The 16,297-nt window shown below is 38.5% G+C and overlaps 1 protein-coding gene across 1 annotated transcript in view; it reads left to right on the plus strand.

Moving 5' to 3' along the window:
• Positions 1 to 16,297, plus strand: part of CDC5L (cell division cycle 5 like) — a 47,325-nt gene that overhangs the window by 16,753 nt on the left and 14,275 nt on the right. The window contains exons 9-14 of the mRNA XM_055406243.2: positions 2,979 to 3,127; positions 4,979 to 5,141; positions 6,727 to 6,891; positions 8,238 to 8,318; positions 9,126 to 9,371; positions 12,194 to 12,391. Coding sequence (XP_055262218.1) covers positions 2,979 to 3,127; positions 4,979 to 5,141; positions 6,727 to 6,891; positions 8,238 to 8,318; positions 9,126 to 9,371; positions 12,194 to 12,391 — 1,002 coding nt within the window. The remainder of the gene's footprint in view (positions 1 to 2,978; positions 3,128 to 4,978; positions 5,142 to 6,726; positions 6,892 to 8,237; positions 8,319 to 9,125; positions 9,372 to 12,193; positions 12,392 to 16,297) is intronic.

Consider the following 16,297-nt stretch of genomic DNA (forward strand, 5'->3'; position numbering starts at 1 on the left):
GCTAAGACCAAGGTCCGTCTAGTCAAGGCTATGGTTTTTCCCATGATCATGTATGGATGTGAGAGTTGGACTGTGAAGAAAACTGATCGCCGAAGAATTGATGCTTTTGAACTGTGGTGCTGGAGAAGACTCTTGAGAGTCCCTTGGACTGCGAGGAGATCCAACCAGTCCATTCTAAAGGAGATCAGTCCTGGGTGTTCATTGGAAGGACTGATGCTAAAGCTGAAACTCAATACTTTGGCCACCTCATGTGAAGAGTTGACTCACTGGAAAAGTCTCTGATGCTGGGAGGGATTGGGGGCAGGAGGAGACGGGGACAACAGAGAATGAGATGGCTGGATGGCACCACCGACTCTGTGGACATGAGTTTGAGTGAACTCCGGGAGTTGGTGATGGACAGGGAGGCCCGGCGTGCTGTGATTCATGGGGTTGCAAAGAGTCGGACACAGCTGAGCAACTGAACTGAACTGAATGCTAAGACACTTGTTTCATGTTGGTTTTATTTTCAGTTTAAATCATTTTTTTTCCACTTAGAATTTGAACAGTTGGCTCTCTCATGCCCTCTGCCTCTACTGTGCATCCACACTCTATTTTCCCATCTTCCATTGTAGTTAATCATAATTTTGGTTAGCTGTATATTTATGGTTTACCTTATGACTATGTGGGGCTTCCCTGGTGGCTCATATGGTAAAGAATCTGCCTGCAATGCAGGAGACTCAGATTCCATCCCTGGGCCAGGACGATCCCCTGGAGGAGGGCATAGCAACCCACTCTAGGATTCTTGCCTGGAGAATCCCATGGACAGAGGAGTCTGGCAGGCTGAAGTCCATGGGGTTGCAGAGAGTCAGACATGACAGCAACTTTCATACTCACCAGTGACTACGTAAACTGCATTCATTGCTGACCTACAAAGTGCCTTATAATTATTCTACTGCATAGTATTTTGTTTTTCTTTGGATTAATACTTGTTTTACTTAGTTGCTAAGATTTTTGATTACTTGGCACAAATTCATTTCTGGATCTGGACTTTATTAACTGTCTGTTCCGTTCCGTTCAGTTGCTCAGTCGTGTCCGACTCTTTGCGACCCCGTGGACTATAGCCTACCAGGCTTCTCTGTCCATGGGATTCTCCAGGCAAGAATACTGGAGTGGGTTACTATTTCCTTCTCCAGGGGATCTTCCCGATCCAGGGATCGAACCCGGGTCTCCCGCATTGGAGGCAGACGCTTTAACCTCTGAGCCACCAGGGAAATACTGTCAGTTTCCTGTAATCTGGTCAAATGTTAGGTATTCCTATCTTTTCAGTGCTTGAAGTCTTTCCCAGAATTTCTGAGTGTTCTAGTCTGGACTGATTGCTCCTTGGATCGTGTTTGTGGCTTGTTCTGTTGCTCTCCCTTCACTGTCACCCTGGAAAGTTTTCCCTTGGGTCTCCTCTTTCCTGGCTCCCATGTTTCTCGCTTTCTTGGTTGGCTCCATTTCAGTGAGGCGTATTTGTCAGTAGCTTTCTGAGGAAGGTTTCGTGGGAGATGGAATTTTTAAGTCTTGAATATCTGCAAATTACTGTTTTCCTTTTTATTTGAGTGAGCACACAACTGGGTATAGAATTCCAGATTGAAAGGGTTTTTGTTCACAGCTTTGAAGACAGTATTCCAGGGTCTTCTGACTTGTGCTGTTAATGTTAATAGGATACCTGATTTTTTCCTTCCTCTGGAAGCTTATATGACCTCTCTTTCACATGCATATTTCTTGATGTGGGTTTATTTTTAACCACTGTACTAGGTACTTGATGAGTCTTTTCATTCTCTAGACTCATGACCTTCAATTCTGGGAAGTTATTTTGAAAATTAAAAAAATTTCCTCCCCTTCATTGCTTTATTTTGCTATTCCTCTCTGATTTTCTGTCTTAATTGACTTTTTTGATTCATTGCTAGGAGATTTTCTGAATTTTACCTTCATATAATTTTTAAATTTCTGAACTCTCTCTTTTTTTAGACTTGTGTGTATGCATGCTAAGTTGCTTCAGTTGTGTCTGACTCTTTGCAGCCCCATGGACTGTAGCCCACCAGGCTTCTCTGTCCATGGAATTTACCAGGCAGGAATACTGGAGTGGGTTGCCATTTCCTTCTCCAGGGAATCTTCTCAACCCAGGGATAGAACCCATGTCTCCTGCATTGCAGGCAGTTTCTTTACTGTCTGAGGCACCAGGGAAGCGTGTGTGTGTGTGTGTGTGTATTTTTTAAGATGCAATTTATCCTTTTATAATGTACAGTTCAGTGGTTGGAGTATCAGAGTTGGATTGTAAGAAGAGCATGTAAAATGAGAATTATGGCTGTGACTCTATGGAAAATGTTGCCCGCCACAGACTCTGAATTGGGAATTAGGAGTTGTGGGTGCTGTGTTAGTAATGAGTGCAGAGTTATAGTAGAGGGACTGTAAAGAGAGCATGTCAGTCCTACCTGAAGAGGTCAAGCAAGACTTCAGAAAGTAATCTATCGTCTTCAGTTTTCTTATGAAGTAGATAGACCAGTTGGTAATATTTTAACCTCACAGTGGAAGAAACTGAGACTCAGAGAGTCTAATGAAGACTGGATAAAGAATTCGTGATAAAGCCAGATTGGGTGTTCTGATGTTTAGCCCAAGCTCTTGTTGGGAAGGCTGAATTCTTAGTTCTTCATGTAAAGAGGCTTGGCATGGGTAATAGGAAAAGTTCTTGGGTAATGGTGATTTCGTATGTGAGGCCACAATCACATATACATTTCTTGACATATAAAACTTTATTTCAAAACTTCTGACATGTTAATGTGAGAAAGAATGGAAGTATTGAATTCTTCCATGGTTTAATATTCATTTTCTCTCTTGGTTTTCGTTGAGAAAATATGTAAGAAATCTGCCTACTTTTTGTGTAGTAGGACTATAAGAGAAGGTTTGCTATCCTGTCTAAACTGTTAAAACATCTTGTTTACTATCTTGTTAATCAGGAAGCCCAAAACCTCATGGCTCTGACCAACGTGGACACCCCATTAAAAGGTGGACTCAACACCCCTTTGCATGAGAGCGACTTCTCAGGTGTGACACCACAGCGGCAGGTTGTACAGACTCCAAACACAGTTCTTTCTACCCCATTCAGGTATTGTAAATAAACAACTGATTTCTTTTTTAGAAAAACCTGAATCTGAGGCCTTGGACAGTGTGTTTGCTTAAAAAATGTTGACAGAAAATGGAAATTAGTGTTTTAACTTGCTTTTAGAGTTCCCCTCAATCATAGAAGCAAATAACATTATAGTATTTAGGAAGTAGTCAAATACTATATGAACCTTCCTTCTTTTTTCAGAGTTTCTGGTGCTGTCACCTTGTTTGTTAATACTTTTAATCTGAGTTAAGAAGTAGATCCATCCATTATTAATGATGACTTTTATAAACATTGTAATCCCTTTTATGCATATATTACTGTTGCTTATTCCCCAACATTTTATTATGAAAATGTATAATGTTTAGAGAGGTTGAAAGAATGGTAAAGCAAACATCCATATACTCACTACTTGACTCCATGGTTTATATTTTATTGTGTTTGCTTTATCATGTATCCATCCAGCCATCAGCTTACCTTATATTTAAATCCATTTCAAAGCAAGTTGCAGGTATCAGTACATTTCACCCTAAATACTTCTTTGTCATATGAATCATTGACTAGAGTTCAGTATTTGTTTATATTTCTTTTTTTTAACTTCTTTTAAGCTACTGTTTTTAAAGAAGAATTTTTAAGATACAAATATTATAGAAACAACTTGTATTAAAATAGAATTTGAGCTTTTAAGGTTAGAAATAGTGGGACTTACTATTAATTTTAAAATTTGTCCTCTTACTGGTTAAGTATGTGAAGCGTTTCTGACTGTTATAGCTGTGCATGACAGCAGGATCAAGAACATTGGCAGCGAAAACCTTATGTGACATAACACTTTTGCAAGGCTTGAAGAGAGCCTAATCCCTCTTTCTCCCGTGTATGTCTTGTTTCTCAACTAGATTGTGAGCTCCTTGGGGGCAGGAATCACGTCTTATATGGTAGCACCTCACCTCACCTCTGGGAACAGCTCTCTGGCAGCATCACCTGTCTGGAACACAGCCAGGATTCAGGAAGTAATCAAAAAAACAAAAGTCTTTGAACATATAAAAAGAAAATTATTTATTTTTGGCTGCATTGGGTCTTCATTGATACGCGAAGGCTTTCTCTAGTTGCAGCAGTCGGGGCTACTCTCTAATTGTGGTGCACGGGCTTCTCACTGTGGGAGCTTCTCTTGTGGTGGTGCCCGGGCTCAGTGGCCCCAAGGCCTGTGGGATTCTCCTGGACCAGGGGTGGACCAGGGATCGCACCTGTGTCCCCTGCTTTGACAGGCAGATTCTGAACCCCTGGAATACCAGAGAAGTCCAGAGCTTTGGGCATTTAAACTGTATGGTATGAAGTTTATGGCTTTTATTTCTGAGAGTTTCTTAGACTTAACTCAGAACAATTCATATTTAGATGTGATCCTAAAAGTCTGGTGTTTGGTTTCCAGACAAACTTGAAGTATGCATACCTGTGATGAGAATGTGACGGCCAGCAGCTATAGGCAGGGAGGAGACAGATGATAAGTTGAAGATACGTGTGGTGGCCAACCTCCCTGACTACTGTGTGTTCTTAGCCACCCTCATGTGTTAAGAAAAGGTTGAAAAATGTTTTATGGACCTAGTTAATAAGGTAAAAAAATACTCGCTATCATGACTTTATTTGAAGTCATTAAAATAAGTACACTGTGTGTAAATACTGAGTTAGCTGAACCAAACCTTTATTTTAACTTCGAGGTCTAACTTAAAACCAGATAGGGAGACAGAATTTTAGGAATCTTTATTTCTTTTCTTATAAAATAATTTATGTGAAAAATATTTGGAAGCACAATTCATATAAAATTGGCACTTTGATTAACTAGAATTTCTGTCTTTCTAGGACTCCTTCTCATGGATCTGAAGGGCTGACTCCCCGGAGTGGGACGACTCCCAAACCAGTTATTAACTCCACCCCGGGTAGAACTCCTCTTCGAGACAAGCTAAACATTAATCCTGAGGATGGAATGGCAGACTACAGTGATCCCTCTTATGTGAAGCAGATGGTATGTGTCAGTTCTCTTTTAGTACTCTTTAAAAAGAGTTAAAATCTCAAGGGCACCAAAATAAAATTTTCCCCCTTGTCAGTGCATATTTCATATGCTTTCAGATTCTGTGCACCTGCAGACACTAGAAAAGGAACACGATTTGTAGGACTTGAGAAGGGAAACCTTTTGGTCTTACTAGCCTACTTTTTCTTATTCTTAATTTATTTTTCAGTGTTGATTATGCTGATAGTAATGCTCTTTGTGTCTTTTGTGATTTTTAATTTTTATTGTTTACTAATTAATAGTTTAGCTTTCTGAATGGTACACTGATTTTTTCCCCTATTTTTGTAAAATAAGGTATGGATTTCGAATGCCTCATAAATTAGATTTTGAACTTTGATTCCTCTGTTTGCCTCTATACTTTTAGAAGGACAAAATATCAGAGCCAAGTTACTTTGATGTTTTTTGCTGACCTTAGTGAAGTGTTTCTTCTGTGTGTTTTGCAAGGTGATATAGAAAGCTAATTATAAAAGTCACAGTTTTATTTTTGATCATGTGTTTGCTTTTATTACATTACTATTGAGCCGCCTTATTTATGCCATGGAAGGTCATTGTGAGATTTTAAAAAATGAGTTCCAATGGTGGTTTGCTTCTAGTTTACAAATTTATTTTAACTTCATGTATCGATTTGGTTCGTTGAGAATTTTTTTAAATGTCCCGATTGATATCATGTAATGCTGACTCTGAATGGCTCCATAGGAATTAAACAAGTGAAGAACCTAATGTGTGTAAAGCACAGGTCTGGACGCTTCATGGGATTGAAAGTTGAGCAAAGACGTCCCTTGTCTTAAAGAATGCTCTGGAGAGATTGGCAGTACTAAACCAGATCCAAAAATAATTGTAATATAAGAACAAAATAAAGCCCTTTGAGTAAAACCAACATGCTTAGGGTGGCCGGAGAAAGAAAGAAGTCACATTTGCTGGGTGGGCACTAGGAAAGCCTTCGTTGAAGGAGGTATGCTCAGAAGTGGGGTGGGGGATGTTGCATGTGAAGATCATAACATGAGTAAACATGGAGCATGCTCTGGATGTAGCACCTCACCTGGTCTTCCCATCTTGAGGATATGTGATGAACCAATGGGGAATGAGACAGGTGAGCTGAGGATGGACTGGGGAAGACTTTGGGTACGAGGTACTTTGAGGAAGTATGAGCTGTTTTCTTTGGCTTGCATATGACCTGTTTTGCATGAAAAAGAATCATAGTCACAAATTCAGCTGTCTTTTCGTATTAAATTTCAGAAATCCTTAAAAGGAAATCCTAAAGGACTAGTTGTTTTTCTGCCCTGCAGAGGTATAATTCTCAAACCTGCTATTAGACTATCCCAGAGTAAATTCATTGACCACAAATCAAAGTTTTTATGATTGGTCTTTATGTAGGGAAGAAGTAGAGATAGAAATTAAACAAAATCTTGTCTCAACCCTTAAGTTAGGGATCATTTTTCTAGAATTAAAATTAGGCTAATTGTATTTTAGAAACTCTTATACAATATTAGTTGAGTATTTTAATGTGTATAAATTGAGAAGGCGTAATTTTTTTCTACAGGAAAGAGAATCTCGTGAACACCTCCGTTTAGGATTGTTGGGTCTTCCTGCTCCTAAGAATGACTTTGAAATTGTTCTACCAGAAAATGCCGAGAAGGAACTGGAAGAGCGTGAAATAGATGATACTTACATTGAAGATGCTGCTGATGTGGATGCACGGAAGCAGGTGGGTGACTGTTAACTTGTCTCAGGATCTCTACTTAGTGGTTTTTTCAGTATTGAAAAAAATTACACTAAAGGAAATTACTTAGATCAGCCTTGATGGGTGTTCTTAAAATGTATAATCATATAGGTCTCAGTTTAAATATCCTCTGTCAAATTCATTTTGCTCCTTTGAAAAACGTGTAAGTAGTCTTTTAGACATTGCTTTCACTCTTGCCAAGAAACGATGTTATTGACCAGTGTTAAAACAAGTACATCTTGTTGATTGATCCCTTGGTTGATTGATTTGTTTCTTTGTCAGTGTAAACTAATGGAAAGTTGCGGGTAACACAGGGAGCTCAACACGGTGCTCTGTGACAACCTAGAGGGGTGGGATGGGCTGGGGGGTGAGGGAGAGGTTCAAGAGGCTGATTCGAGTTATATGGCAGACACCAACACAGTATTGTAAAGCAGTTACCCTCCAATGAAAAAAATTTTAAAAATGTGAATTTGGAAATTTAGAGTGCATCAGAATAAAATTAGTAACACCTTGTACTAATACACTTTTTAGGTAATTAATTTTCATATGTACTTAACAACCAGGTGATATAAGTAGGATAGGTATCAGGTTCATTTTAGAAATGAGGAAACTCAGGTGAATTAAGTTAACTTTCCTAGGTCTCCTATCTTGAAAGTGGTAAAACTTGAACTAAAACTGAGATCATGTGATCCACCTCAGGCCTTCTTGTTGTAGCCCATTTTGGGATGTTTTTAGAAATTGAATCATTTCTAGGGATTGGAGTGATGAAAGTCATGCTTTAGAGAGAAACCACATGAAGTGCTTTTTGGGGGGATATATGATAATACTTTATGAATTTAGTTCTCTTCGCTATTTTGAGCTACATTTATTCTAAAAAATGGTTTAAGTTCTCTTGTGTTAACCCACATTATTTATAATTTAAGAGTCATAAAACAGTACCCTTGCTGGCTGGCTTTTTAAATTAAAAATAGTAGCTTCTGAGGTAGAGGGGAAAGGTGGTATTGTAGGAGGGATAATTGGAAGCATCCCCTCTAAGTTTAGGATTTGATCTTTTAGACAAGAAAAGAATGATTATCTGATTGAGGGAGCCATGCAAATCCGGAGAATGCTTCTAGTAGCTGTTGGAAGTTCTTAGTTTGTGTTGTAACAAGAGAAAGAGTAGACTGGCTAATTTCAGTGGCGTTATATTGCCTTTTTACAAACTTACACAGATTACTACAGCTTTAGCTCTTGAACACATACGTTCTTATAGACGAAAGTGTTTTCACCTTTACTGAAATGTGTCAGATTCTGTATAGCTGTAAAAACGGTTATAAAAATAATTTTTTTAGGCCATACGAGATGCAGAGCGTGTAAAGGAAATGAAACGAATGCACAAAGCTGTCCAGAAGGATCTGCCAAGACCATCAGAAGTAAGTATTAGAATTTCTGCCTTAGGAAGTTTTAAGTTTCTTTTTATGTGATTAATGTTTTTTATATTATTCATAAAGTCTGTAAAACAACATTTCATCTACTTTCTGGAATATAGTAAAGCAGGTCCCAGATCCAATCTTTGAAATGCTTTGCTGGTACAAATAAGAATTTTGAATGAAAAAAGAAAATAATTTTTTTTGAAAATGTTAAACTGCTTTAGGTATACCTTGGAGATACTGCAGGTTGGTTCCAGGCCACTGCAGTGAAATGCATGTCACTCAGTAAAGTGCTAATTGTTCTGTTTCCTTGTGCATATAGAAGTTACGTTTATACTAAACTGTAGTTTTTTAAGTGTGCAGTAGTAGTATGTCTAAAAAAAGTACATACCTTAATGTACTTAATGTACATACCTTAATTAAAAGCTACTTTATAGCTCAAAAAGTGCTAATTATCATGTAAGCTTCTGACCCTGAGTCATAATCTTTTTGCAGTAGTAGCATTAATGATCACAGCTCACCATAGAGTAGTAACGAAAAAAATGTTTGAAATATTGCAAGAAGTGATAGTGTGACATAGACAAAATGAGCAAATGTTGTTGGAAAAATGGTGCCAATAGATTTGTTCAATTCAGGGTTGACACGAACTTTCAGTTTGTGAAAAAAAAAAACACCTTGTCTGCACATTGCAGTTAAGTGAAGCACAGTAAAACAAGGTGTGCCTGTATTTAATTCAATTGCTAGAAATAGTAGTAACATTAGTATGTTGCAGTACTATGTTTAATAATTTTACTTGTTTTAAAATTTTAGGTAAATGAAACAATTCTAAGACCCTTAAATGTAGAACCACCTCTAACAGATTTACAGAAAAGTGAAGAACTGATCAAAAAGGAAATGATCACAATGCTTCATTATGACCTTCTACATCATCCTTATGAGCCATCTGGAAATAAAAAAGGAAAAACTGTAGGATTTGGTGGTACCAATAATGCAGAGCACATTGCCTATCTGGAACATAATCCTTATGAAAAATTCTCCAAGGAAGAGCTGAAAAAGGTATCATTGAGGATTTTTGTCTCAGGATTTAAGTATTTGTTAGATACTGTGTATCATGGACAAACATGAACATATTTTGCCATATTGATGTTCATAAACAACAGAAATACATGGTTAAGAGAGAAATTTTCATGTTAAACCTTATGCAGAGGACATCCTCCCCTCTCCCCTCCCCTCTCCACAGTGTTCAGTGATAGACCTTTATCAGATAGACACTGGCTTTGATGGCAGGGTGTTTTTGTCTCATGGCTGTGTGCCTCATTGATTATTGCCGCTGCTGCTGCTGCTAAGTCACTTCAGTCGTGTCCGACTCCGTGTGACCCCATAGACGGAAGCCCACCAGGCTCCCCCTTCCCTGAGATTCTCCAGGCAAGAACACTGGAGTGGGTTGCCATTTCCTTCTCCAATGTGTGAAAGTGAAAAGTGAAAGTGAAGTCGCTCAGTTGTGTCCGACCCTTAGCGACCCCACGGACTGCAGCCCACCAGGCTCCTACATCTACAGTTGCCATTTTCTGGGTTTAATTCTGCTGTCTCTGAATAGGGTGGGATTGCCTTTAATACTTAAACCTCACTTACTTAGAATACTATGAAAAAACAAGAATGTGTTAAAGTATTTACAGATTAAACCTTTCATCTATTCACAGAAAGGAAATACCATTTACTGCATTTATTTCCCTGATGTGGTTTTCCCCTACCCTTGTGGATAAGGAAATAAAGAAATGTTTTCTTGTATAATGTCTGTCCTACCTCTTCCTCCATATGCATTTTATTCTTTCTGCTTTGACAGAGAAAACAGCTGTGATTGTGACTAGAAATCTGTACAGTGATACAGGAAAAGAGAGTTGGTGTCATGGTTGGAAGAAGGGTGGTTTTTTACTGAAGTCTTCTTTATTTAGTCCTTCGTTCTGAGGGGCAGTGAAGTACCTGTCCATTAGAATGGGCTGACTTAGGAGGAAACCAGATTCCTCTGTCTCTTTTCTCTCTTGTACTTGCCTTCTCTCTTTCTTACTTTCCCTTTTTTGTACTGTATAAGTGATCCATGTTTATTATAGAATTTTTAGAAAATAGAGGAAGAAGGGTTTAGATTTCTGTTTCAGTTTGCTTCTGGGTAACTTTGAGTTGTTGTCTTCTGGTAAGTGCCATGGAAGCTGCCCTCTGTTGAGAATTAGATAATGAACTCATTGCTTGAACAGTTTCCTCTTGTTAGAGTGAAAATATGAGGAGAAGATGGATTTGAGGAAATCAGTCTTCCTAAATTTATTGTATATATGGAAACCTGAAACAAAGATCTCATTGTTACTAACAGAAGTTCTGTAAGGGACAGAGTCTAATGCATGCTTTGAAAATAATAATTGTAAGTAGTGCTTTAGAATTTTATTTGAAACTATTACAAAGTAGTTCATCCTCCTGTATTTTATTTATCTGTTTATGGTCCCCTGTGTTCTGAAAAATTTGAAGCAGCTATTTACTTAGCAGATTCTTTAGGCACAGTTTCAGTGGAACTTAGCTGCACTTTCTCCTGATTATTATAAGAGCTAAATTTGTCAATTTTTACCATGTGCAGTTTCAGAGTGAAATACCATTTCACTGATAATAAAGTGCCCAGTTGTCATTAAGTGTGTTAAAATTGGTTTGTTTCCATTATTTCCCCTAAGAGGTATTGTTGAAAAGGATCCATTCTTTATATTCTGTAGACATGATTCACCCCCCCCTCTTTTTTTGTTTAAATTTTTTCATATGCTTGTTATTTATCTTGATTTTTCTTGTGTTTTGGTCTGTGTTTATTTTCTGATGTTCCTGGAATGATTGAGAGCTTTCTATAAAGCACAAAAAGTAATTGTTGGTTTTTCATGAGCCATGAAGCAAAGGGCTGGAAAGAGTTCATGTGGTATGCTGATGGAGTCTGTGTGTCTGGTGCTGGGCTGGCTCTTTGTGTCTTGCTGTATCACTTAATCCTCATAACAAACATGTTAGGTATTATCTCCCCTCTCCAGATGAGAAACGGGCTCACAGAAGTTCAGCAAGTTCAGATAGCTATTTAAATGCTAAAGCTGTGATTGGACTCCACTTGCCCAATTCCATCCTCATTCTATCATCTTAAACTGTATCTTTTCTAGTGACCAGCAACTGGTCTGTGATCTGTCATTATTTGATCTGTGCTTCCAGCCCTATTCTTTGGTAATGTCAGGGACATTCTTTCAGATGAAAAAAAAGTCATGTGTCAGAAAAAAAAACAACCCACCTAATTCCCCTTCACCATAGTGGGAAGTCGGAAGTGTCGGGGTTGATGGTGAGTGGAAGGAGCACCCCCAGGCAGTGGCCACCTTTGATTTGGGTGTGAGCCTGTCTCTTCTGCTTACTAGTGTTGTGTTTTTGAACAAATTGTTTAACCTCTCAGAGCCTTTGCTTAGTGAACTGTGATGAGGTCAATGAACTTCATGAGCTTTAGTAAGGTTAATGTTGACTGCTTTGTAAAAGTGGTATGCTGTTTGGAGATAAAATAGGTAAAACTTTTCAGTCCAGTTCCTGGCACATAGTGGACACCTGAGAAATGGTAGCTGCTGTTTTAATGAGTGAAAGCAAAGAATGTTTATATTATTGGGGGTAATACATGGATGCTTGACTCTTCAGATCAATCTGCATTGACTTCTAGGCTTCTTAATTTGTTTCACTTAGATATTTATAATCCCCTTCCAAAAAACAGTCAGTCAACCAAAGCTCATTGCTTTTGCCCAGGGAGGGAAAGACCAGTCTTTTAAAACTTTCTATTGATGGCAAGTGTCTCTAGTACTCAAGTTTACTGAAATTATTATTGTGAACAGGCTCAGGATGTTCTGGTACAGGAGATGGAAGTGGTCAAACAAGGTATGAGCCATGGAGAACTCTCAAGTGAAGCTTATAACCAGGTGTGGGAAGAGTGCTACAGTCAAGTTTTGTATCTTCCTGGGCAGAGCCGCTACACCCGGGCCAACCTTGCCAGCAAAAAGGACCGAATCGAGTCGCTGGAAAAGAGACTTGAGGTTGGTATCCTTTTAATATTCAACCTTAAATGTGTACTTTGATTGAAATCATGAATCAAACTCATACCTCTGATGAATGAAACTCATACAACTTCAGAAAAATAGATGTAATTGTTTTTTAATTTCTTGAGAAAAAATTGCACTGCACTGAAGTGTTTGATCTGCATTGGTTTTCAGGATGGCTGGACTTTGTGATCGAGAGAGCTCTAAGTTGACCACAGGCCAATCAGAACCTTTTACATGTGGTAGCACGGAGCCAAACAGTGAACACTGGTCACTCAGAACAGTGTAGATGAGTGCTGAAGTAGCAGTTTTCTCTAAGGAGGGAGATCAGTGCACCAGGGAACTTTCTTTCTGTAACCAAGAGGGCACACTTAACAAACTTCAGTACCTTTCTGCGCACTCTGATTCCTGTGAGTTTGCTACAGGGAGAACGCTGAGCTGGATTACCCAGCCAGTGGCTTCCATGATTTTTCACGTCTGTGATAATGTTGAAAGGTACTCGATGGGAATTTCATAGCATGTGGTTTCTTAATATAGTCTGCATGTTTCGAATTCCAGAATCTGTGTAGGAATTTTGCCAGTGGTGTGTAAATTGTGGTTGATGGACCGCTAGGCTGCCTTGTGCATTCTTAATGGTGTTCTTCAGGGATGTTTCTGAAGCCAAGATATCTTGGGATGGGAAGTAGAAAGGGGTGCTTCAGCCATTCACGTGCAGAAAGTGGCTTCAAGTTCCTCTTACGTGATTACCAATTTCTCGTTGCAGAAAGTAGATTTGAATATATTTTATTTAGGGTTAAAATAAAAAATAGTGAAGTGGAGTGGTTGGGGCTGTGTGGAGCTAGGGAAATGATCTGGAAAAAGCAGTAAACCTTAGTTAATTTTTAATTTTACCTTTAAGGTCACATGTCTAGGCACCTAATGGTAATGCTCGTGAACTTCTCTTATCTTTTGGTGGGAAATCAGAGTTTCTTCCTGAAGTGATTTTCATCTTGGGTGAAGTTTTAACAGTCCATTGCTGCTGGTTACTCTAGCTGTGTTACTGACTTCCAGCAGGGTGTGCTGTTGCTCCGTGTTTTAATTCACAAAGTCAGGGAAAGTAAAAAGAACATCAGTGGTTAAATTTAAATTATATTTTCTGTTGTGTAGGCTTCATTTCTGATAAGTGGTAGTTAGCAGTGTAATTCTGTTCTAAGGTCAGCATCATAATTGATTGGAAAGCTGTTTGGAAAGCTTCCTTGTAACCTTTATATATAAATGCTTAGGTCTCTCACTTGGTTTGAAAATCTCATTTGAGGTGGGCAAACTCTTTATTGCTCAAATGGTAAGGACATTTTGTGCTGTTTAAAATATAAAAGTTTTTCCCCCAAATCTCATTTACTTTGTTGAGGCACTAGCTTTCATGACAGCGAATAAATGTGTCACAAAGTGAGTGGTGCCATAAAGTACAGTAATTTTTATTCCTGTGTTGAATTGGTCTTGTGAGTTTTGAAGGGAAAAATACAGAGAGAACCGCTGCTGTTCTTCTGGAGATTTATTTGGGTCGTTTATGAGCAACCATTAGAAACATGTGGTTCTCTTTGTTCAGTTCAGTACCAGGAACCGAAATCTTCCGTTGAACTATTTTTGCTGAAGGATTGGTGATTTTGGAAGAATATTCATAAAACAGTCTGAAGTAATTTTTCTTTTCTTGACTCCTGGATAACTTGCTTTAATGTTTACTCAGCTAGTTACTTTTAAAGAACACGTAATCAAATCCGTTAATTTAGTAAACTCTGCTTATTTCAAATGAAAGTTCATTAAATCTTTAAAAAGAAGAAAAGAGACTCAAAAACACAAATAAACAAATCCCCCATTTTATTTGTATGCATCCCTAATTCAGAACTAGGTTTGTCTTAGCTTATTTTAGTTTTTGAAGACGCAGTTCTCCTGATTTGAAATACATAAATATTTTATTTCAATTGTGGTAATTCTTTCATCATTTCAGTTGATTGCTAAATTATAAACATTATTCAAAGTTTGTTGTGGGGAAGGAACTCTAGTTGTATTATATAAACTGAAGGCTGTACTTAAATTATTCTTCCACTCTTAGGTTCAGGGAGATGTGCCTCACTATGCTGAGCACAGTACATGACTGCCAGTGGGCTTGAGTTCTGCTGCCATGAACTCTGGAACAGTGAATCTAAATTAGGACCCCATCACACCGTATCAAGCAAGATGAAATCCAGCTTTGTCGTGCTTGGTGTCTCCTAAATGGATTAAAAAAATATGCCCTGAGGTTTATATTGGAGCTAGTCTTCAAGCCATTACTCATGATTAGTATTGGAAACTTAGAACTTAAATTAAAATCCTTAAGATTCTCATTTAAAACTAGTAGCACCATCTCAGATTTTATGTAGAGTGTTTTGGCTGGTACAAGGAGTCCGTTAAATAGAATCAGAAGATAGTCACAGGTCAGAAGCAAGTGGGAAAGACTAACCAAGTCCACATATTTTATTCTGCTTAGGAGATAGAATTAATTTTGGAACTTTCCCAGACATCTGTGTGTAAAATATGGCAGCACCTGCAAGCAGAAATGACAGCTAATATCAGAAAAGGAAAAGTTATGGAAACACAGCATGTTGAGGCCATTTGAATATGGTGGCAAAAGGCCGTGTTATTTGAATAGCTTCTGAGGGCATTATAGGTGTATGGTAGGAGTGTAGCACGTTTGCTGTTTATGGGGATTCTCCAGTTAATAAGAAAAGCTTAATTTCTGTTGTGTCATGTTTGTATAAAACAGAAAAAGAAGGATGGCCAGTGTAGAAGAATTTTCATCAAACGGTTGAATGTAAAAGAACTTTAGGCCTTTATTTAATCACACATTCATTGTGCGTTACTGAGCATCTACTGTGTGCCAGCCCCTGCTCTAGGCCCTGGGGATACAGCAGGGAACCAGGCGGATGAGCTTTCTGCTCCTCTGGACTTCATTTATCTGGAAAACACTTACCGTGGAGAACCTTTTTTTCCGATGATGCCAGATAAATGAGTCATTTCTGTATTTGGGAAGTGCAAATAGAATTTGAAGTGTTCTAATTTGTTTCCACTTTAAGTGGAAATAGGAAATCGTCTGAAGACATAATTATTTTGAGTGAAATAATTTCCAGTAGGTGCAAAAGTGAAATGAGAAGTCTGAATTTAGGCCTGCCATTAAATTTAATAGTATTTGAAATTGTATCTAAACTGCTGTGTTGAGAAAGTTTGGCTGAAAAGTAGATTTTGTCATGTTAGCTGTAAAAATGGAAAGGCTTTCCTTAGAGGTGGAAACTAGGTCCAGAAGTAATACTTCTCCCTGTATTTTACTGGCACAGTCAATTTAGTCAAGAAATACTATGTAACATTGACTTCCTGGAAATAAAGTAACTTAAAGAACATAGATAACACATTTAAAATCCTTCTCAGTGTGTTTGTAGAACTCATGTGGGGACCCCTGACTTTTCTGGGTGGTTATATTTCAGCAAAATTGGCTGCACAATGGATCCTGTTTTCTCAGTGATCGTCATTTATTTTTACACAGGATAAAACTTCCCTTAAAACCTGGGGTAAGGATTAAGTTGGTGTGCAGCTGAGGGTGGAGGGATGGTATGTTGTTGTATCTCAGCAGGTTTACACTTAGGCTGCTGTGTGGGTGGGAGGGTGTGGGGGTGGTGGTATGCGGTGACAGGCGAGAAGTCCTCAGTACTTGGAATGTTCTCAGTTCTCAAAGATCTGCTCTCTGCCATCACCCTTAAAGGCATTAACAGATTTCTTGGTTGTTTCTAGCGGCAACTCTGGAAGCTAGACCAGAGATCTCTTGTGGCAACAACGGTGTTGCTTTCATTATTCCTCAGTGTTGAGTTGACTTTGTTTCTTGTAGGTGTTGGGGTT

This window comes from Moschus berezovskii, chromosome 23 (assembly GCF_049115385.1).
Source record: "Moschus berezovskii isolate FMDL1 chromosome 23, NW_MosBer_1.0, whole genome shotgun sequence".
NCBI lineage: Eukaryota > Metazoa > Chordata > Mammalia > Artiodactyla > Moschidae > Moschus > Moschus berezovskii.